This window comes from Wolffia australiana, chromosome 16 (genome assembly GCF_029677425.1).
Source record: "Wolffia australiana isolate 7733 chromosome 16, ASM2967742v1".
NCBI classification, from domain to species: Eukaryota; Viridiplantae; Streptophyta; class Magnoliopsida; order Alismatales; family Araceae; genus Wolffia; species Wolffia australiana.
The window spans coordinates 12,881,906-12,902,676 of NC_135850.1; the positions used below are offsets into that span (position 1 = coordinate 12,881,906).

Sequence of the window (20,771 nt, forward strand, 5' to 3'; positions counted from 1 at the left end):
CCTTGTGGTGAACTTGTTCCACCCTTGATTTTGCCGCTCTGAGATCCCTCTGAAGCCATTCACGTGTCCGGCCTCTAGAAGTATCCACGTGATCACTTGGCGCTTGGATCTCCACCTCTTCTTCTTCAACTCTCCTTCAAAATCTTGAAGATCTTCTCACCATGAAGACACCTACTTGGTTGAGTGAAGAAGAAAGAAGAGTGGGGAAAGGGGGCCTCTCAAATCTAGCTGGCCTGGGTGCTTGAAATAAGTGCCCCTTCCCTATTTATATTTTACATAAGTTTTTATCAAAAACCCTACAAAGTAAAATATATCCACCAATACCCTTAAGATCTTATATATGTGACCCTCTAGGCCCATGTATCATTCTAATTAATAGCTTAAGGGCCCCAGTAAAAATAACTGGCCAACCTTATCAATTAACTATATCAACATAAAGATTAATTAACTAAGGATCAATTTAACCCAATCGATAGGTTAAGTTTCCTGCTCGTGGGGTGCCAAGCTACACCTCGCTCTCCAGAAGATACATAGTGGTATCTGAACTCTCTCATGGAACCTTTACTGTCATTGGTTATCATAAATGTATAATCCATCATCCGCGCGAGACTGTTGAATGACTCAGGGTATGGTTTATCGTCAAACCCTAATCTGTCATTCAATTAGTACTGCTGTGTAACGGGGATCATTGGAGAACTTCTTCTCCAATATCCTCACTACCCTGGCCAGGAATTTTCTGCATCATCTTCCATGAGTCAATTTCCTCTGATACCAATGGCGAATGATCCCGTCTTGAACCATCTCCGTGAGCTTCTTACTACATCCGAGCTATGTTTGAATCCCATGATCAGAGTACCGTAAGTAGTAGTCAAAATGTATTCCATCCACGAGATGTCCTTGGCGTCTCAGGTCAAGGGATCACCTATACAATCGTGACATGAATCTACCTGTTTGACGTTCAGGTATAATACTATTTAGGGATTCATACAGCTCAATTCAATGAACTCTTTCTCTAAAGAGAACTCACTATCTGTTCCAGAGTCGCCACACTAATAGCCATAGGATAAGCTATACTTATCGTATAAGTAGGATCAATTAGTGCTATTCTATCTGGATAATTCGATGTCCATCTCAACTATCCATTGAATAGGAATATTTAGAATACATGTTTAAAGACTAGTGATCTCTGTATTATGATCTCATCATAATTCACTAGGTCATTGCATGTATTCATGGACTTCATTATAAACATCACACTAGAATAATAATGAACATAATATTTTATCTAATGAACTTAAATAAACATGTTGGTGCGATTGGCTTGATAGCCACATAATATCCATCATGAATTATGACTAGAAAATAAAATGATTACATATGTTTGAACATGTATCCTAAAAATTATTATTCTTATATGCTTTGATATTGACATCAAAATATCAGGATAAAATATCACTATCTAAATCTGAATGTACACTTCAGCATATATGATGAGGATGGTTAATCCCACAACCATTTGAGTGGAGACACTAAGGAGATATGATTTATTTTAGAAAAAAGAAAATTTGGAGACACTAAGGTTATTTTATTTTGATAACTGAAAACATTTGGAAAGAAGCTAAGTAATATTGAAGCAACAAAACAAAATTCCTTTTATGAATGTGATAAAGAATACACCAACAAACTTCCTTTAACTGAAATTAAACATCTCTTAGACTGTCAAAATAAAATAGTTATCATCCAATTCTTAGGCCAGGTATGACCATATAAAGTGCCCACAAACTTGTAGCCATATTAGCTTGATTAATGTCTTGGTTGTGGAAGTTGTCCTTAGACTTGAGACTCCAATGCTATCTTAAATATGACCTATAATTCCCCAATGACTGGATTCTAAAAAGTCTTAGGCTTTAGTCTTAGTAACATTTCACGAAGCTAATTGTGTATTCAATATGGAATCTTACCTCATCATAAGAGGGGACTAAGTCTAGGAGGATAATGCAATGAAATCATTGGCCAAGATATTGGAAATAGTATAAAGAACATTTTCTGAAAGTTTCCCAATTAATTAGTTCTAAGTAGGATGATTGATAAGAGTTTGATAGGTAAGCATGATTTAAGTCAGTTTGGGTGTATCACATGTATGAAAGATTTTATGCACATGGAACTGACTTCAAAGAAGTGATATGAAGGATTAGTGAAGCCCTTTGTACCTCCTAAAACACACAGCTAGGCACCTCGTTGATAGAAATTAATTTGGATTGAAATCCAATAGCACATTCAAAATCTCTTTCAATATTCATTGATCACAATAATTCATATAATACTTGTCTAGTTCTTATAGTTAAGTCCATAAATGCATCATATTTCTAAGTGAATTATGATGAGATCAATTATATTCAATCACTAGTCTTCAAAAATATGTTATATATCCTTCTATTCAAAGGGTAGCCAAGAAAGACATTGAAATATCTAGTCCCACTCATATTGTATTAATGGCCGATTCCGTGGCCATTAATGTGGAGACACTAAATTGAATAACACAAGGAGCAGGTTTCTAAAAAACTAGTGTGAGAGTCATAGGGGATTTATCTTACTATATATTATACATATAAGTTAAGAGACATTGGCTCTTTGTGTGTTTGTGTTGGATGAAGCTTCAAAAGGTGTGATTTTAGTAGAGGTTATAAAAATAAATAATTAAGAAACATATAATTGTACCTTGTACCGACAATTGAAATTTAAACACATTAGTTGAATGTAATGTTGGAATCCAAATTTATCTGCCTTAGGAGTATCTTATTCTCATCTTCTTCTGCTCGTTCATCCAAGACCATTACAATCTAAGCACCACCCATTTCCTGATCGATGTGGTGATCCATGTTTCAGATGTTGGGTGGGAGCCCCATTTATTATGTATCAAGCAGTGTCCTCTTCGCTGGTCCCAGTGTTCTTGGTGTTGTGACTTGATAGTGGCATGTGGCAAAAAGCTGCCTGTGATGATTGCCACAACGATCACTTGTCATACAGTTGGGATTTCAACAAACAGTACCCCCCAGGAAGGTTAGAGAACTTAAGGAACTCGATTAATTAAAATATGCTCTGGTATATTATACTCCCTTTCTGGCTACTCTAGAAAAAGATGTTTGTAATCATATCGGGTATTAGGATAGTAATCACATATAGGCACAGTTGACCTTTATAGGGATTCATATCTTGAGTTGTTGATATCTGTGTTGGCACATAATCTTATCTAACAGGCTAATACTAGATACACGACTATGTAATGATTTAGATGAAACTAAAAGAGGGCATTTGTGTAAAGCAGAATCACATGTGCTACTTTAGGATATGAGGTTAAGTGAAAATTACAAAGTCAATTTATGTGAAGACGAATGTTACAAAGGTGATTAAGATGAATATGACTTTATTTATCAAAGCTTCTTTTAATCTAAGTATACCTTCCCCTCTGGACTTTGTATTCTTTGTTCATTCAGACAAATTTCGTGGGCATTAAAAATCACATACAAAATCATTAATGAATTAAATAATCCCAATAAACATCATATCTTAAATATACCGTTAAAATGTTTAGATTTCTTATCATACATTTAAGAGGTTCAACATTGATACTCCCAATGTTACCTTTATTTAAAACCTTTATAATAGTTATTATGTTTTCATGTCTCTATGGCATTGGTAAGGCCATATTGATCTTCTCAAATTACTAGACTTTGAGCCAGGATATTTTCTTCATCCCGTTTTCTGGTCTCCTACATGCAAATATACACTAAAGATAAATTTTTAACTTGAAAAAATGACATTTTAAAAAATCGCAAGAGGCGTTCTAATTAGACCATCCTATAATAATAGTTCAAAGAATAATAGCCTCCTCTCCCTGAATTTTATCTATTATATATGAACTTAGGCAAGATGTCAACACTTGCATTAGTATAGTAGAGAGATATTTCAAGTACTTAAAGCTCTATCAAGACATCAATGATTTCATAAGATCTCTATGGACATAGGAGTTTATCATCGTGTTTTTGGTAATCAAAATTAAAATGCAACAAATTTTACTTGAATCCTTGTCTCGATTTGGATTTGAGAGAAGTACATGAAGAAGTGTCAAGAATCAATTAGAAAGCTTCATAAAACATATTAAGATAAGTAAGCATAAAACGCATACTGAAATTTAAATATCCTAGTTATGCATGTATTACATTATTTGCATCACAGGATGGAGTTTGATATAAACTTAGATGGTTTGTATCAGACAAGGGGTATAAGATAGAGATATAAGCAGGATGGACGTTGGTAAGAGGAAGATGAGAGATTGCATAGTGGATGTTCCCAAGAAGATGGGATTTAAACAAACTGAATGTCACCGGCAAGACTACATCTGGTGGACATGCTCATGGAAGAACCACTTTAGAACAATGGTTTAGTATTGCCCTTCAACAAGGAGGGTTATATCATTCACAGAGAGATCATAAGATATGAAATGAAAAAATACTTTCAAAGTTTGGGGTTTGTATCAATACTCCTTTCCATCAGCACCAGCTTGACCTCAAGCTGGTGCATCTTCCTTTGTCAATCCTTACCTAGTGACATAGTCCTTGTCGATATATTTGTCATCATGGTTCATGATGATGAAAATATAGAGGGCTCTGCAACCATAACAGAACCCTAACCTTGCGGTGTTGAAACTCCTTAGGTGTCAGGTGGAGATGTCTTAGGTTAGTTGTAGTCCCAGACTTAGTGCCCTCGGGCCGAAAATCCGGGATCGTCTGGCTCACTGCAGAAGCCAGTGTCATCATGCATGTCCCATATCTCAAAGTCAACCTCTTAAAAGATTAAGGTACTGATTAAAATAAGCAAAATTTTACTGAATTTCCTTAAAGATTGATCGTGGAAGAGAACATCTCAAATTTATCTTTAAGAATGTCCTATCTGGTTTAGTAAACTCAAATATATTTAGCAGGCCAAACCAATAGTTACTCCTGTCTGATTCAATGAGGCTAATGGTCTGAGCAACCCTGATCATTTTCAAATATGCCATTTACTCGAATGTATGTTATAGGAGTACAAAAGAAATACAAAGACATCAATGTCATCATGTGTATAATAATTATTTTTGAGAGAGTTGGGGTATTCTTGCAGCTGTCTCATCTTAAATGCAATACTTCTGTTGTAGCTAAAACATTTTTACGGTAAAGAAATAAAGGCAATCATACTTGGATGTAGCCATGCTCCAAACGCAATCACAAAAAAGTCACTTTCATATCACATGTGATACAAAAAATGTTAATGTGGACTCTAAATAGATATTTTTCTTCAAGGCAACTGAAGGTAGATTTCATGAACATTAGCAGATCTACCAGTCATTATTCATCATAAACTTCTAGAATTGGAGTACTATTTTGAAACTTGCTTTTGAATCAATTTTTTTTTTGAAACATGCTAGATGGGATTGAGCCCAATAATAAATGAAGAATCACGCAGTCAAGCGGCTAAAGTAAAAGTAATTAAGATACTTCAGGGCATGTTTTCTTTCTCTAGTGATCAAGAAAAAATTTTAAGTACATGTTGAACAGACAGCATAAAAATAAGAAATATAACAATTTCAAAAAATATCACTAATCTTTATGACCTACAATTACCAGAGAAGATTTTTTTTGAAGAAATTATCGGACAGAAGACATGCGCTGATATAATTTACTGGTCCCCCGCCTCGTCGCCGCCTGTAACCAACTGCAAGAACACACCAGGAGCTTAGGAAAATATAAAGATCCGAAAAAGATATATGATTTGCCTTGGGACATCTCGGCCCTTTTTGACAGTCAATTTGGTTTATCCAAATTTCGATTCTACAATGGACACAGGAGTATTCAAACTGGCATTGAGAAAATCCAAGAAATGTGGTTTAGAGGAATAAATAAACGGTTTTTGTGCTTAAGTATCAAAGATACGGATATTACCAGGGAGCCAACTCTTTCATAGGCCTCCATTACACGTGGATCTTCCTCGTCTTGGTATCCAACTTCGAGAATCCGTGGGCCATTGACGCCCCAGAAAGCCTTTCTACCTGTATCCTGCAGAATAATCATCGAAAAAAATAAATTCAATAGAAAACTATAGTGAGAAAAAAACTAAAATACAAAATTAAATATTGAAACACTGGCCCGGAAAGAAGACTAATTAAATAAATTAACACATTTGTCATTGTTAGAAGGGTATTTCTGTACTACTACTTTCTCAGAGATCATTTGCTTTTGAGGTTGGATTCCTCTACTTTATTCAATTTTCATCCCTCTCTCCCTCTGCCTGATTCCCAGCCTCGCGAGGTTCTGTTAGAATTCTATACTGTCAGAATTGGAGTATTATCTAAGCAATGATAACAGAGAATCCCCTGCCAAAATATACCGAAAATAGAATGTTCACCAAAAAATCTCTTTCTCTACAGATATACTGTATAAAGGAGTATAACGCAGAGATCAATAGGAATGAGAGAGATCTGGACTGGTCCCTCTCTCAAAGAGTATAGAGATCGACCTCGATCAGCCCTCTACTGTCCAGAACTGGAGAATCTCCAAGCTTCCACCACGGCAACTGCCAGATCTTGAAAAGAACTGCTGAACGGCTACTGACCATCCCTCGTTCACTATTTATAGGAGACGCTTCCCACCAATCTTTATTTTGAAAATCACACCTTCCAGGCCACGTCTGATGCTGGCTCCATATTTTCACACTATGATAGATTTTTAAAGGGAGTTATCAGGTTCCCCCTGCCACACTCTTTTAATTATCTCCTCTTTTGCCTCTGTATCTCATCATTCTCTCTTTCTATCACCATTATTTTCTTATTTTTTTCTCTCTCTTATCATGCTTTTCTCTTTCACAACATTTTCTATCTTACTCTATCTCTCTATCTGCTTATTTATCACTCTATCACTTTCTAAAAATTTCCTCCCCTACGGAGTTCAACAGTAGTTGTCACATATTAAAATGAATAAAAAGAATAATAGTTTACCTGCAAAACGATCAGGTAGATGGCTTCTAGAGCTTGGATGCGGATCTCTGGGTCATCAGTGACTTCTCGCTCAATCTCTAGCGGATTTGCGAGCTCGAGAGGCATCTTGGATGTGTCCTCTTGGCCATAAATCTGATCAGAGAAAGAATCCAATAAAGAGCCAACGAATTAAACCTTAAAAAATTTCCCATTCCCTGAGAGAAAGAAATAAGAACCACAAAATTAAATTTAGGGTTTTCACAGATTAAATCAAGAGTTAGTGAATATCAACCCTTCCATCACATAGATGTATTCAAAGAAACATAAAATAAAGTGTTGCAACCTAAACCCTAAACCCTACATACTGTAGTGCCTAACTTTACCTTCTTCCCAGCAACGGGCAGTAGCAGGGCAGGCCAGAGAAATTCTGACATTAGAAGCAGATTCTCCACTTGCTTGTCAGCTTCGAAGCAACAATTGCGAATGGTTCCAGAAACCTTTGACAGGAAATATATTTTTCACTTTATTGTTCTTCAAAATATATGATAAATGTACATTTTAGAAACCGAAATACTTAAAACATTTACTTATCCAAATTTCTGAAATTATTAAACACACCCCTTTTTTGCGCAACGGGTTCGTTGAGTCCATTTGCTGCACAATCTGCTTCAAAAGTCGTCTTTTGGGATGAAGAAGGATCTTCCTCCCTGCCTCTGCCTTTGATATGTTCACAAGAATTGATCCTACATGATCAAAGGGATCCTCGTCTACAGATCATAAGAAAAAAAAATGAAAAAGATAATAAATGCCAGAACAATCTGGCAATAAGTTTAAACTAGAAGAATGATACAATTCAGAGATTTGAGGTTGCCCACATTTCATACATGCGCACAAAGTGTTCACTGTCCTCGATGACGGCAATGAAGAGAGGTCTATCGTCGATACTGTCCTCGACATGTATCTATATCACGATGACAACGCCAATGACAAAGTTGTCACCGTCATAGAAATTGTCACCTATCGGCAACTAGAATAATGATGAGGAAACTGTCATCAAGAGCAACTAGGATGACTAAGTAATTGTTGCATCAATTTTTCTGTAGGCAAATCAGGAATAGGAGATGGTAGAATATGCTCGGTTTCGCAATCAGAACGTGAATCCAAGAAGGAATTTCAAATCTGTTCACATGCACAAAAAGAAGAAGAACTATAAACGGCATTGCCAGTCTGCTGCCGCCTTGATCTGCGGCAGTCACCCGCCTTCTCACCAGGTTAGTGATGACATGGCTGCTATGGCTGGCCTTCTTGTACTGCCGCAATGGCCTTGCGTTCTTTGCCGCCACAAGGTTCTCATACTTGATGATAATGACGTGAGGACGATAAAACTGATCATTATTGGTCTGTTTTAGAATGATAATGATGATGGCAATGGCGATAATGAGTTCATCCTCGACCTACAAACTCTGGAGCCATTTAAGAAATATGAAAGGAAATTGTATGTTTCATTGCAAGACTATCTTCTTATGTGCAACCCCAGTCATTTAGCTGCCGATTACATTAAACCATGCATTTATGACAGATAATAAAACCCTCAAACATCTCGAATCCAGATGCTCAGATGAAACTTAAAGAAAAAGAGGAACAAATTAGTAAAACTAGGCAAATTAAATAAATAGGGAATTAAAGATGGAAAGGTGAAAAAATCTTACCAGATGATTCCTCAACCGATGATGAACAGAAAGATCTCACAAGCTTGGAGATGAACAGCCCTTCCAGTTTCTCGTCTCCCACCTGCAGCCATCGATATATTCTACACAGAATTGAAATCTTCCGAACTTTCTACAACCAAACTGAGAAGAAATCCTCCGATTTAAACAAACAGTATACGATTAAAAGAGACGAAGAACACGCCTGGAGAAGCGCGAGGACGCCGGAATCAATCTGGGTGAGATTGGCAAGAAGCATGACAAGCAAGCGAGAAAGGGCATTATCGCATCGCCGCTCTGGCTTGAAGATGATGCCCTCGGAGACGGCGACAGCTCCATGAAAGGCGAGTTTCTCGCAGACCGCTTCATCCTGAGAGAGATTGACAAGGGCCTCGGCGGCTGCCACTTGAACTTCCTTCCCCGATACTGAATCTTGAAGAAGGTTCAGAAGAGCGGGAATGGCAACGTCTGCGTAGGCGACAAGAGCGCGAAGGCCTTCCTCGGAGCCTGTGAGCCCACTGACGATTTCTACTGCGCCCTTTCTCAGCTGAATCGCCCCAAAAAAGAAATCTTTGCAGGAATTAGAGGCGAAGAGGGGAAATTTTGGGTTGGAGAGGAGCGTTCTCACCTGCGGGGATGAAGATGACAAGAACCCAAGAAGCTCCTCCAGCTCCGACGCCATGAGGAAGATCGACAGATGGAAATTCTTGTACTGAGATGCGAGAAATCAACCGGATTAAATGGGTTCTGGTATAAACCCCGTATAAATTTGAGTGGAATCAAAAAGATGATGTTTTTTCCTCATTTTGCCGTTTGAACATTGTGCACTGGGAGTATGGTTTTCTTCGTCTCTTTGACCACTGTATCTTACTTCTCTTTATTTTTTGAACATAATTGGAAGGTAACAGTGGCCTTGACTTTAGGGATAGTCAGATTTCATCAATTTCTGGGTTGATCAAATTTAAACATTTTGTTACCGAAAGAAGTAAAATGAATTACTTATATTATCTATCTCTTTCTTCCCCTCTCCCTCTATCTCTCTCTTCCCTTCTTCCACTCTCTCTTCCTCTCTTTCTCCCTCTCTCTCTCTCTCTTTACCTCTTTTTTTCTCTCTCCCCCTCTTTTTCTCTCTCCCTTCTCCCTCTCTCCCTCTCTCTCTCTATCTCTTCCCCTCTTTTTCTCTCCCTCTCTCCCTATCTCTCTATATCTCCCCTTTTTTCTATCCCGCTCTCTCTATCTCTCCCCTCTTTTTCTATCCCTCTCTCTCTATTTCTCCCCTCTTTTTCTATCTCTCTCTATCTCTCCCCCTTTTCTATCTCTCTCTCTATCTCCCCCCTCTTTTTTCTATCCCTCTCTCTCTATCTTTCCCCCTCGTTTTTCTATCCCTCTCTCTCTATCTCTCCCCCTCTTTTTCTATCCCTCTCTCTCTATCTCTCCCCCTCTTTTTTCTATCTCTCTCCCCCTTCTCTCTCCCTCCCTCCTCTCTCTATCTCTCCCCTCTTCTCTCCCTCCTCCCTCCTCTCTCTATCTCTCCCCTCTTTTGTCTCTCTCTCCTCTCTACCCCTCTCTCTCTCTCTCTCCCGCCTACCCTCTCTCTATCTCTTTCCCTCATCTCTCTCTCTCTCTCTCTCTCTCTCTCTCTCTCTCCTCTCTCCTCTCCCCTCTCTCCTCCCTCCTCTCTCCTCTCTCCTCTCTCCTCTCTCCTCTCTACCCCTCTCTCCTTCTCTCCCTCCTACCCTCTCTCTATCTCTCCCCCTATTATCTCTCTCTCTCTCCCTTCTCTCTCCTCTCCTTAACATAACTTCTTTACGAGATTATGTTTACATAATGGGCTTGTCAAATAATCCCAAAGGGCACCTTGGGAAGATTATTGTGTACTACTACACTGGAAGCTACTAAATCAATCGGTAGCCCCTTCATTTTATGTGAATAACATAATGTTTTCTGGCAAATATTTATCCAAAGATAACATTTGATGTTAAAAAACATTATTTTTATCGACCTTGACTTTATAGCATTTAATAAGACGGGAGCATATGAGTGAGAGTGTTTATGAGCAGAAGGGACAGAATCAAGCGCTACTTTAGGAGCGGTGAAGATTCATATTCACGTGTATGAAGATTAATCTGGTTAATCTGGTGTTTTTCTTGTAGAATTAGTGTGAGACTAATAATTTGTAGGTGATAAGTGAAACAACTATGTGCCCAACCCTGCATTGGCAGTGTGGCTTTAGCTTGGGTCTTTGAGCCCCCTTGGGACAATTAAGAACAATAAGTTTAACCTCAGAATGTATTAAATTATTCTACGCTAATTAGTTTCTATGAAATTTCATTTCAAATACCATTTCACACATGATTGAACTCTTTTGTTCTGTTCCCTGGCATGCCACTAATTTAGTCCCCATCAATCGATAACAAGATACCATGGAAAATTCAGAACACGCAAAAGTTTTTTCATGTTCTAGGAACTATCTGCATCACTAGATTGATTAGCTTACAAATGAGAAAAAAGTGATAACATGATAAATGTGTCCATAATACATGTATTCACTTTGGGTTTAAGCATTTAAATCCTAAAGTTATCATGTCATTAACTATATGATTTGAATATTTATGAATTCCATATCAACAAAAATTTATGCATATCTTAGGCATTTTTTACTAACCCTATTTTGTGTCCAACGATGAAAATTTATAAATATGTGATGCAGCTTTTCTGATTTTCGTCATGTCCCATGTATGTAGAAATTTATGGGAATGAAATGGGATGATTATCAATGGAATGGGTTATTTCATGTGGTTTTTAAAGCAATTTTTTGGGTTATTGGGCCAGATTTTAGCATTTTTGGTCATGAGCTTCAAAGGAGCAATAAGAGGAGTGCACCACATCCTGTATTGCTAATCCCTACAGTTTCACATCTGAAGAGGAGTAATGAATTCAAAATGATGAAGCCCTCAATGAATATGAAAATAGGACAAAATATCATAGAGAGAAATGGGGAAATGATAGAAGAGCAAGCCCATGTATCAATCAATATCATCATTTTGTCTCTTACCTCATTATGGATGTCATGTACATGCGGCTAGCCAACCTGACAAGGCTCTCTAGGATTTTACTTGTTTAACTTGGTTGATGTAAGTCTTTTGAAGTGTTTGTCATTTTTCATAATTGATAAAAATGTTTGATTCTGGCAACGAATAGGGATGCGAGCTTAGGAAGTGGCAGTAGGGGCTCAAGCCACGAGCATAAACACATGAACATATATCTACATTTTATCCATTGTCCCCATCCATCATTTCCTCTGCTTTTTCTTCACTTCCACTGACCTTTCTCTTTATCTACTCATTTCTATCATTCTCTCTCTAGATTTTTTTATTTTCTCCCTATACAACTTAAATAAATATGTGCGTACGTACATACATACATGCATATATCTGTCTGTCCCACTCAATCTCATCAATTTTTTGATTTATTAGTCATTTTTTTAACTATGTTGTTGTATGGTCCTTCCATCTAGTGTTCCATGATAGAAATATATGTAATCGGCAAGCCAAACACACAGTCCATATCTCATTCATAGTTCATTAATAAATATATTCCTTACAATGTGTGTTTGATGTTTACAATAAAGTCATTGAATACATGATCCAACTTAGTGAATTATGAGGTGATCATAGTATGAAGATCACTAGTCTTTAAGCATATGTTCGTAATATTCATATTCAAAGTATACTCGACAAGGATATCAAAGTATCTCGATAGAATGGCTGCTACCTAGTTTCACTCATATAATAAGTGCGGTCTATCTTGCAGTGAATTATGATGCGATCGTAATACATATATTATTAGTCTTTAAGAATATATTCAAAATATTATTATTCTAAGTATACTTAAAAACAAGAACATTAAAAAGTATATGGATGAAATTACAATATCTAGAATCATTCATATGGTAAGTATGGCCGATCACTCAAATGATGAATAATCATTAGTGTGGAGACATTAACGAGAGATGAAGGGTATGATTTAGTGGAAAATTTTCACTGCATTGATCCATAGAAATTCTTAATGGTATTATAACAAACTTTCAAACAGATTTATATTCGCGTCACAGCTGTGTAAGTGGCCCTTCAACTTGATTCACTAAAGATGTCTTGTGGATGGATGAGTTGTACTTTAACTATGACTTGTGTATTCTTATTCATCGAATTCTAAAATTTCTAAGTTTGGGCATGACAAGAAGTTCACAATGATGATTAAGTGGTCTAGAAGGGATAATACACCCTTAGTATAGGAGGAAACAACTCAAGTAGAATATTAGAGAAGAGTTCTCTGATGATTTTCAATCACATATTATTAACTCAAATGACCGACTAGGGTTTGAAATTGACCATACCTTAATTCATCCTAGGAGCATCAAGTGGATCATACCTAGATGGTAATCAGTGACAAAAATGTTCCATCAATGAGTCAATACATCTTGTATCTTCTATAGTACAAGGCATAGCTTGGCTTCCCACAAGCTGGAAAGTTGACGTATCGATTGCATTCAATCAATGATTGATTTAATAACCTGTACAATGATATATTTAATTAAATTAGAAGGCCAATAAAGGTTATTGTGTCATGTAGTCATTAGCTAGACTGATACGTGCGCCAAAAAGGATTACATGCGCCAAAAAGGATTACATGCAAATGTATTTTGGACGTTGGAAGATATACTTAAAATTTAGGGAGTTTTATGCAAAATTATTATTAGGTATAAATTGGAGAAGGTCCTAACTCAAATTAATCTGGGTCACAATTTCTCATGGCCGTACCATTCTTATCCATTATGACTTTTCTCTTCACCATTCTTGATACAATCTGGACAGCGTAACGACGATGGTTCAGCGAAAATTAGACTTGCCAAAATGGAGAATTGACATGATAGGGATTGCGTTAATTCATCTAGAGGTTGCACACTGTGGGGGCTTAACAAGTATCACTCAAGGAACCAATAAATCAAGGATTCAATCTATCCATATGTGATTTGATCATTAGTTTCTTAAGTGTCATTATAATTCCATTCATAGTCTTTCATTACATTAATTGCTATGGTTTCATAACAATTAAGGCCATAGAACCCAACATTCTCCCATCTAGAATTTGATATTGAATGTTGAGATTGAGAGGGATGCTGAACTGGATATTGGAAGGTAAAATCTGATATCTGCCTAGACCGAGATTTGAATAACATATGAAAATATCAGACTCTAGTTTCAACAGTACCAATATCTGGTATTGATATCTGGTATTGGAGGGTCACAATATCGGGTATCAGTTGTGGATGTTTTTTTTTGTATATCTGACTAAATATTTTAAATAATTTTTATTATGTTTTGTTTAGTATAATCAGAAATGGCCTTAGTAGGAGTACAAGTAACTATAAAGAAAACCATCCCATCTGGAGGGACATAATCAATTCTTTAACATTTTTTGCATCAAAGTCCCTCAAACTGACGCCCCCAAAAGCAATTGCACATATGTCCCTCTGCTGTCTCTCTCCTCTATATTTTCCTAAAAAACTTTGAAAAGTATATTAAAAAATTTATTGTGAGTTTTTTCGTCCTGGATGAGGGACGGGACAGTTTTTCTTCGAAGGAGACAGAACTGGGAAAGTTGGTACGCAGACGATTATTTTCTTCAATGGACGAATCCCTCGACGAAACGGTTTGGACGAAGTTGAAATATCTGGACGTCGGACGGGACGGTTTGGCCCGTCCCGTTTGTGCCAAACCGTTACGGTGACCGACTGTTTAGACTGCCTCGCGGTGTTCGTATCTCAGAAATTATCCTCCAGTGGGGAAAAGGCGAGGATACGCGATGGCGAAGAGAATGATCGGATCGGAGGCGACGGTCTGCTCTCCCCAGCTGCAGATTTCATCGATTTGATCGATTTAATCAATTCTATCGGTTTGAATTTTCACAGTTTAGTTAATACCGAGAATCTGCTCTGATCGGGGATTTTCGATTTTTCGACCAGGTAAAAGATCCATCGCTGGATCGAAGAAAGATTTGATTTTTCGTTGATCTTGCTTCGATTATTGGCCGGTTCCTGTGTTTGGTTGTAATTTCTGAGAGATTTGGGGAATCCTTACAGCCTTGAAAGAGATGACGTCAGGTAGAAGATGGCGGCCTCCATCTCTGGTGAGCCTCTGCGTGCAGACCGCTATCGACAACGTCAGGTACATCGGCGACGTAGGGGAGACGGATAACAGCCTTCTTAACGAAATCCTGCCGCATTGCACAGTCGAACAGTTGGATCACATCGAGAGATCCACTGTAATTTACCTCTGAATCTTGACTTATATCTCCAAAGTTTGGATATCCACGGCGTATATAACGATCGAAATTTGGGTTTTTCTTTCGTCAGGCAAGAGATTTGAGCGCCGTGACAGACCCATTGTGGAAGGTGTTTTATGAGCGAGCTTTTGGAGCTGATAGCGTTAACCTGGTGATGAAGAGAATGAAGCAGAAAAACGTGAAGTTTAAGTGGAACCAACTGTATGAGGTATCATTCTCGCAGTTTGACGGTCTTAAAATTCACCGTCTGATTATGGTTAGGGTTGAACTGTGTTGTTCACGCAGGCAAAAAGTAAAGAACGGGAAGAAGCTCAGAAGAAAATTGCGGAGCAGCTGAAACAAAGATATGCAGAAGAGGAGAAAAGTCAGTTTACCTTCATCTTTTCATGTCAACGGTGGATTTATCTGAATGTTGTTAGGAAGTTCATCTTTTATGTCAACTTCCAGAACTTGACCAATAAATGACATAGATATGGGGGTAAAAAGCAAGTTATTCTATCACTAGCAATCTCCTTCATGCGCTTCCATTTAATCTCTTTCATCTCATTTGGAAATTTAAATCTTTACATTTTGCCCTATCACTAGCAAGCCGACTGAACTGGAATTTTATTGAGACCAATTTGTTTGGCATCGCTTCATCACCTATGATCTGCAGTAGTTGTTCCTTGGGTTTCTGTGTTTCTGGAACTCCTCATGTGCTATGTGCTGTTAGTTTCATTTTAATGTATTAACGTACTTCATAAGATACCTACAGTTAAGATCGTTGTAAATTTTTGGAGTTTGTTTTCTTGATTCTTCCATTTCAACAGTTGCTTGGATCTGAACCAAATCCACAAGTGCCCATATCTGTCTTCTTACTCTAACAATCTGAGATCTTTTAACTTCAAGCGTATTTACTGGAATAATATTACTTTCATTGTCCATAATTATTCAGTTCTTGCTTTTTTTGGTTACAAATTCGGGGGAGTGGTATGAGTCGGCTGGATTTGCAATTTTGTTCCCATTTTTGAGGGGTTTTATGTTCTGGAGTTAGATTTTTCATCTTCCTATAACATAGGGAAGATGGGACCGTGTAATTAAGATTTTTATGGTTCGATTCTTCTACCATGTTTCGCTCCCACAGCAGAAGACTCCACCCGTCTCCCACACTTATTTCTATCACATTCTACACTTGATATCTTCTTCTCTTTTTCTTGATCTCAAGCTTTATTGATCCTATCTTTGATGATTTCCAACACTTTTTTCTGCTTCTTAGTCATGTTGATATTTGGGTTTGCAGAGAAGCAAAGCCGACAGATTCAAGTGGTCGACAAGAAACCCCCTGTCAGCAATAAAAGGCCGTTCTCCGGAGGTGTTATTTCCTCACCTTTTCTTCATCTCCATCGCCGTCTCCATCCTCATATCCATCTCATCTTCATCTTCATCTCCATCTCCATCCTCATCTCCATCTCCATCTCCATCCTCACCTCATCTCCATCTCCATCCTCACCTCCACCTCATATTCATCTCCATCTCCTTCTCCTTCTCGATCCTCATTTCTATCTCATCTTCATCTCCATTCTCACCTTCAAAGTCAACTTCATCTCCACCTCCATCTCCATATCCATATCTTCATCTCCATTATCATCTTCATCTTCATCTTCATCTCCACCTCCATCTCCATATCCCTAGCTTCATCTATATCTTCATCTTCATCTTCATATCCATATCTTCATCTCCGTCTTCATTTGCATCCTAATTTATGCATAGAAATAAAGACTACCCTTCCATGTGGGCCTGCCTTGTTCTTCCTCCACAGCTAGCGGGTCGAGCTACAGCGTTTCGGGGGTGAAGGGAAACCTTATGAAGAAGGCAAAACTTGAGTACATGAAGAGGTGAGAGAATGTGCTAGAAATATGATGATTTCATTAATTTGCAACTCAAAGTTTATCAAGTTTCCCAACCCATGCAGCCATGAGGCAAGAATGCATGCAGCCATGAGAAAAAATGTGACCCAGAGAAAGGCCTTAGCCCCGCAGAGGTATGTATTCTGACAGGATCCCTAACCTGCTATCAGGGGTATTTATGTCTTTTTTAAAATTAGAATAGTTTCATTTTAAATATATGTAGATCTCCCCAAAGGAGAGAGCCAATATAAATAGCACTTCTTCCGTCTCTGTCTCTTAAAGGTCAAAAGGTTGAATAGCTTACATAGTCCCCCAATGAATCAATTTATTCTAGACTTTGAGGCAAACTCTTTGGGTTAGAAAAAGATGTATAGATGGAAAATGGAAAGAAATCTAATTGGTTGTTCCATAAAAGATGATATTATTACTTTTGGCAAAAAATTTGAGCCTTGGTTGCTCATCTGGTTCTCTTTCCATTTTTAATGGTGGAAGGCCGGCGAGCATCGGAATCAGTGGAAGGGTCCCAGTTGGTAGCAGCTCCAAGTCGACCAAGCAGCCCTCTCGAGGACTGTAGCAGTTGATAGCATGGATCTGAACTATCTGTGTTGTCTCCATCCAACTTCTACCTTGTTATTCCCCTGCAGCTATCTCTCTCTCACACACACAAAATCTCTCTCAAAAGATGACTATCTATGATGATATGGTTTGTAAAAGATGAATCTCAGAGGGGAAAAGCTGCTTATGGTTCATCACTTTCATGAGTTGAGAATTTTAAATTATTAAGTATAATTGACTTGTGAAATGTGTAAGATTTTTTTTATTGACGAATGTGGAATTTAGATTTTTTTATGAATTTACGTCTTTAAAGATTCATGGTTGTGTTAGAAAACAACTATATAAAAGAAATCATTTGAACAAGATGAAAATATATTATGTGTCAGCTTTAAAGCCTCTTAATCTAGACTTAATGGAGTGGTTGATTAATTTACAATATAATTGAGGGTTTCTATGTGGACCGTGCAGCATGATAAGGTTGTATGTACTCATAGTTATTATACAAAATGTTTTAAAATTTAGAATTTTAATACAGGATTTATGCAGGTTCCAAGAACTTTTTACCTGATCTCATATTCCATAACATCAATTGATAATCTTACCTGACAAAGGATTAAATTCAAGTCACGTCATTAATACATTATCTCCAACGCCTTGTGCAACTGTTTTGTTGGGAGATGTTGCTTCAAAATAGATGAATTTGTATACCTGCTCAATCTATTGGATTACATAAACCAGTGTCTTAGTTTCAAGTTAAAAGGTATGATGGAGAGATCATCAAGTGCATTTACAGCAGGACTTCAATTTTATAAAGAAACTCCCTGATCAAAAGGTTACCATTAAGAAGTCATAAGGTCAACCCACAGATGGAAAAGCTGGTAAAAGAAAAAACTTTAGACAAGTTTTACAGCAATTCTCATAAAATATTCTCGATTTTATATAATCAAGGATTTGAAATAATGATGTTGATGTAAAAATGCCCCAAACAAGATACACGATTAAGAAATTGGGGACCTTTGATTTAGGCAAAACTGGAGTTTCTTTTACAGTTCTCTTCTGGGTCAATCCACCAAGAGACTGGGCCTAATTTTTACTAAATAGTATATAGAAAACCTACTGAAACATGGTCGAAATCTGACATACGAGACCTTTGAAAATGTAGAAAAAGTAAGACTATTGGGGAGGTGTTTCGCTAAGAGAGTGAAATTTCACAACCAATTTGAACCCCTCCCCCTTTATTTGCTTACCTTAGAATTCTGGTTGATTTGCCTTACGGACAAGTAATCTTGATCCTTGCTTGACCCATTCAAATTTTTTTTTTATTAAAAAAATCAAAATTTGAGAATGAAAAATATCACCGAGATGAGATTTAAATTCCATAACATAAATGAAGATAAGAAGAAAGAACAATTCTTGATTAACAAACAAAGGGATTACAAGGGGTTTTATAGGGAGCCCTAATGGGCTAATAATAGAAAGGGCCCTTAATGGGCTAATAATAGAAAGGAGCTAATAATAGAAAGAAGAAAAGAAAAAGGAAAGGAGACAATAATGTCAACACTCCCCCTCAAGCTGGAGCGTGGATGTTTTCCACACCCAGCTTGGAACAGAGCTCCTCAAACCGAGGGGCATGAAGCCCTTTGGTGAAGATGGCTGCAAGCTGTTCAGCTGACGGAACATATGGCGTGCAGAAATTTCCCGACTCAAGCTTCTCTTTAATGAAATGTCGATCGATCTGAATGTGCTTTGTACGATCATGCTGGACGGGATCATGAGCAATGCTGATAGCCGATTTGTTGTCACAGAACAGCTGAACAGGGGAAGAAACCGGACACCTTAGTTCACGAAGCAGTTGGGTAATCCAAAGTGCTTCACAAAGACCATGCGCAAGGGCACGGAACTCCGCTTCAGCACTTGATCGAGAGACCACTTTCTGTTTCTTACTCCTCCAAGTAATAAGATTGCCTCCCAAGAAGGTGCAGTACCCAGAGGTCGACCGACGATCAACCACAGATCCTGCATAATCGGCATCAGTGTAGACTTCTAGACGCAGACCACTATGACGACGAAACATTAATCCACGGCCAATGGTGCCCTTCAAGAAACGGAGGAGGCGATGGGCAGCATGAAGATGACTCATTCGAGGGTTCTGCATAAACTGACTTAGAACACCCACTGTATATGCAATGTCGGGACGGGTGTGGGTGAGATAGAGCAGTTTGCCCACAAGTCTTCGATATTGTCCAGGCTCAGCCGGATCTTCATTCTCATCCGCACCAAAATGACTCACATCAATCGGTGTCGAAATAGGCTTGGAGTCTTCCTTTCCCAGCTCGCAAAGAAGATCCACTGTATATTTCCGTTGACAGATGAAAATCCCACTCGAAGAATAAGCCACCTCAATACCAAGAAAATATCGTAATGGGCCAAGATGACGTATGGCAAAGTCCGACGACAGATACATAGCCAGCTGAGTAATGGACTCCGTATCATCACCCGTGATGATAATGTCATCCACGTACACGAGAAGAATAGCCACTCCCCCGGACGTGGAATGACGGTAGAAAAGCGTGTGATCTCCATTACACTGACGGTATCCCCAGTTCTTCATGGCCATGGTAAAACGGCCAAACCAAGCACGAGGAGATTGCTTCAAACCGTACAGCGCTTTCTTCAGGCGACAAACAACTGAACTCGGAGTAGACGGCACTAAGGAGGCATATCCAGGAGGTAAGGCCATATAGATCTCCTCAGTCAAATCACCATGAAGAAAAGCATTCTTGACATCATATTGCTGCAATATCCAGCCCGATCGCGGCAAGAGCCAAGAGAATCCGGACAGTGTTCATCTTGGCCACAGGGGCAAACGTTTCCTGATAATCAATGCCATATTGTTGGGTGAACCCTTGCGCCACAACACGTGCCTTGTGCCTTTCAATAGAGCCGTCGGAATTGTGCTTTACAGCATAAACCCAACGACTGCCAACCAAGTGCTTCCCGGCGGTAGTGGAACCAGATCCCATGTGTCATTTAGAGCAAGTGCTTGTAGCTCCTCCTCCATTGCCCGGCAATGAGGAAGAGAGAGGGCTACGTCCATCGTCTTTGGAAGGGAGATAGTGTCAAGGGAGGTGAGAAGAGCGTGGTAGGATGGGGAAAGACGATGAGATGAGATGGATGCGGCTAATGGATACAATGGAGAAGGATGAGAGCAAGACACAAGTGCTAATGAAGGATTTTCAAGAGGAGTGGATGAGGAGGATGAGGGAACTT

General features: G+C 38.4%; 2 protein-coding genes across 5 annotated transcripts; one reads left to right on the forward strand and one right to left on the reverse strand.

The window, feature by feature from the left end:
• Positions 1 to 4,381: 4,381 nt before the first annotated feature.
• LOC144713869 (ARM repeat superfamily protein) lies at positions 4,382 to 9,569 on the reverse strand. Of its 3 annotated transcripts, XR_013584177.1 has the most exons (9): positions 9,344 to 9,568; positions 8,921 to 9,262; positions 8,719 to 8,800; positions 7,628 to 7,776; positions 7,393 to 7,506; positions 7,031 to 7,162; positions 5,979 to 6,092; positions 5,661 to 5,751; positions 4,382 to 4,795 (listed from the first exon to the last, which is right to left on the reverse strand). XR_013584177.1 is itself a non-coding variant. In XM_078588589.1 (8 exons), exons 1-8 carry the CDS (start codon positions 9,395 to 9,397, stop codon positions 5,716 to 5,718), a joined length of 999 nt encoding a protein of 332 aa, XP_078444715.1. In that variant the 5' UTR covers positions 9,398 to 9,569; the 3' UTR covers positions 5,523 to 5,715. The 3 variants fall into 3 exon arrangements, 2 of the variants coding, with proteins under 2 accessions (XP_078444715.1, XP_078444714.1); XM_078588589.1 differs by lacking the exon at positions 4,382 to 4,795 and having other exon boundaries at positions 5,523 to 5,751; positions 7,628 to 7,752; positions 9,344 to 9,569; XM_078588588.1 differs by lacking the exon at positions 4,382 to 4,795 and having other exon boundaries at positions 5,523 to 5,751.
• Positions 9,570 to 14,513: 4,944 nt separating this feature from the next.
• On the forward strand, positions 14,514 to 17,799 carry LOC144713820 (transcription elongation factor B polypeptide). Of its 2 annotated transcripts, XM_078588520.1 has the most exons (9): positions 14,514 to 14,613; positions 14,687 to 14,740; positions 14,858 to 15,039; positions 15,131 to 15,268; positions 15,346 to 15,424; positions 16,340 to 16,411; positions 16,859 to 16,934; positions 17,012 to 17,080; positions 17,439 to 17,799. In XM_078588520.1, the coding sequence occupies exons 3-9, from the start codon at positions 14,869 to 14,871 to the stop codon at positions 17,518 to 17,520; spliced, it is 687 nt and encodes a 228-aa protein (XP_078444646.1). In that variant the 5' UTR covers positions 14,514 to 14,613; positions 14,687 to 14,740; positions 14,858 to 14,868; the 3' UTR covers positions 17,521 to 17,799. The 2 variants fall into 2 exon arrangements, with proteins under 2 accessions (XP_078444646.1, XP_078444645.1); XM_078588519.1 differs by having other exon boundaries at positions 14,549 to 14,740.
• Positions 17,800 to 20,771: the final 2,972 nt, after the last annotated feature.

What these genes read in the sequence shown, in the direction of transcription:
- LOC144713869 (XM_078588588.1), bottom strand. Translation starts at nt 9,397, where the DNA reads ATGGCGTCGGAGCTGGAGGAGCTTCTTGGGTTCTTGTCATCTTCATCC. An exon ending in TGTCATCTTCATCCCCGCAG is followed by an intron (nt 9,263 to 9,343) that starts GTGAGAACGCTC and finishes GGGGCGATTCAG; the next exon opens with CTGAGAAAGGGCGCAGTAGA. An exon ending in TGCCCGTTGCTGGGAAGAAG is followed by an intron (nt 7,163 to 7,392) that starts GTAAAGTTAGGC and finishes TTCTCTGATCAG; the next exon opens with ATTTATGGCCAAGAGGACAC.
- LOC144713820 (XM_078588520.1), top strand. Translation starts at nt 14,869, where the DNA reads ATGACGTCAGGTAGAAGATGGCGGCCTCCATCTCTGGTGAGCCTCTGC. An exon ending in AGTGGAACCAACTGTATGAG is followed by an intron (nt 15,269 to 15,345) that starts GTATCATTCTCG and finishes TTGTTCACGCAG; the next exon opens with GCAAAAAGTAAAGAACGGGA. An exon ending in TAAAAGGCCGTTCTCCGGAG is followed by an intron (nt 16,412 to 16,858) that starts GTGTTATTTCCT and finishes CTTCCTCCACAG; the next exon opens with CTAGCGGGTCGAGCTACAGC.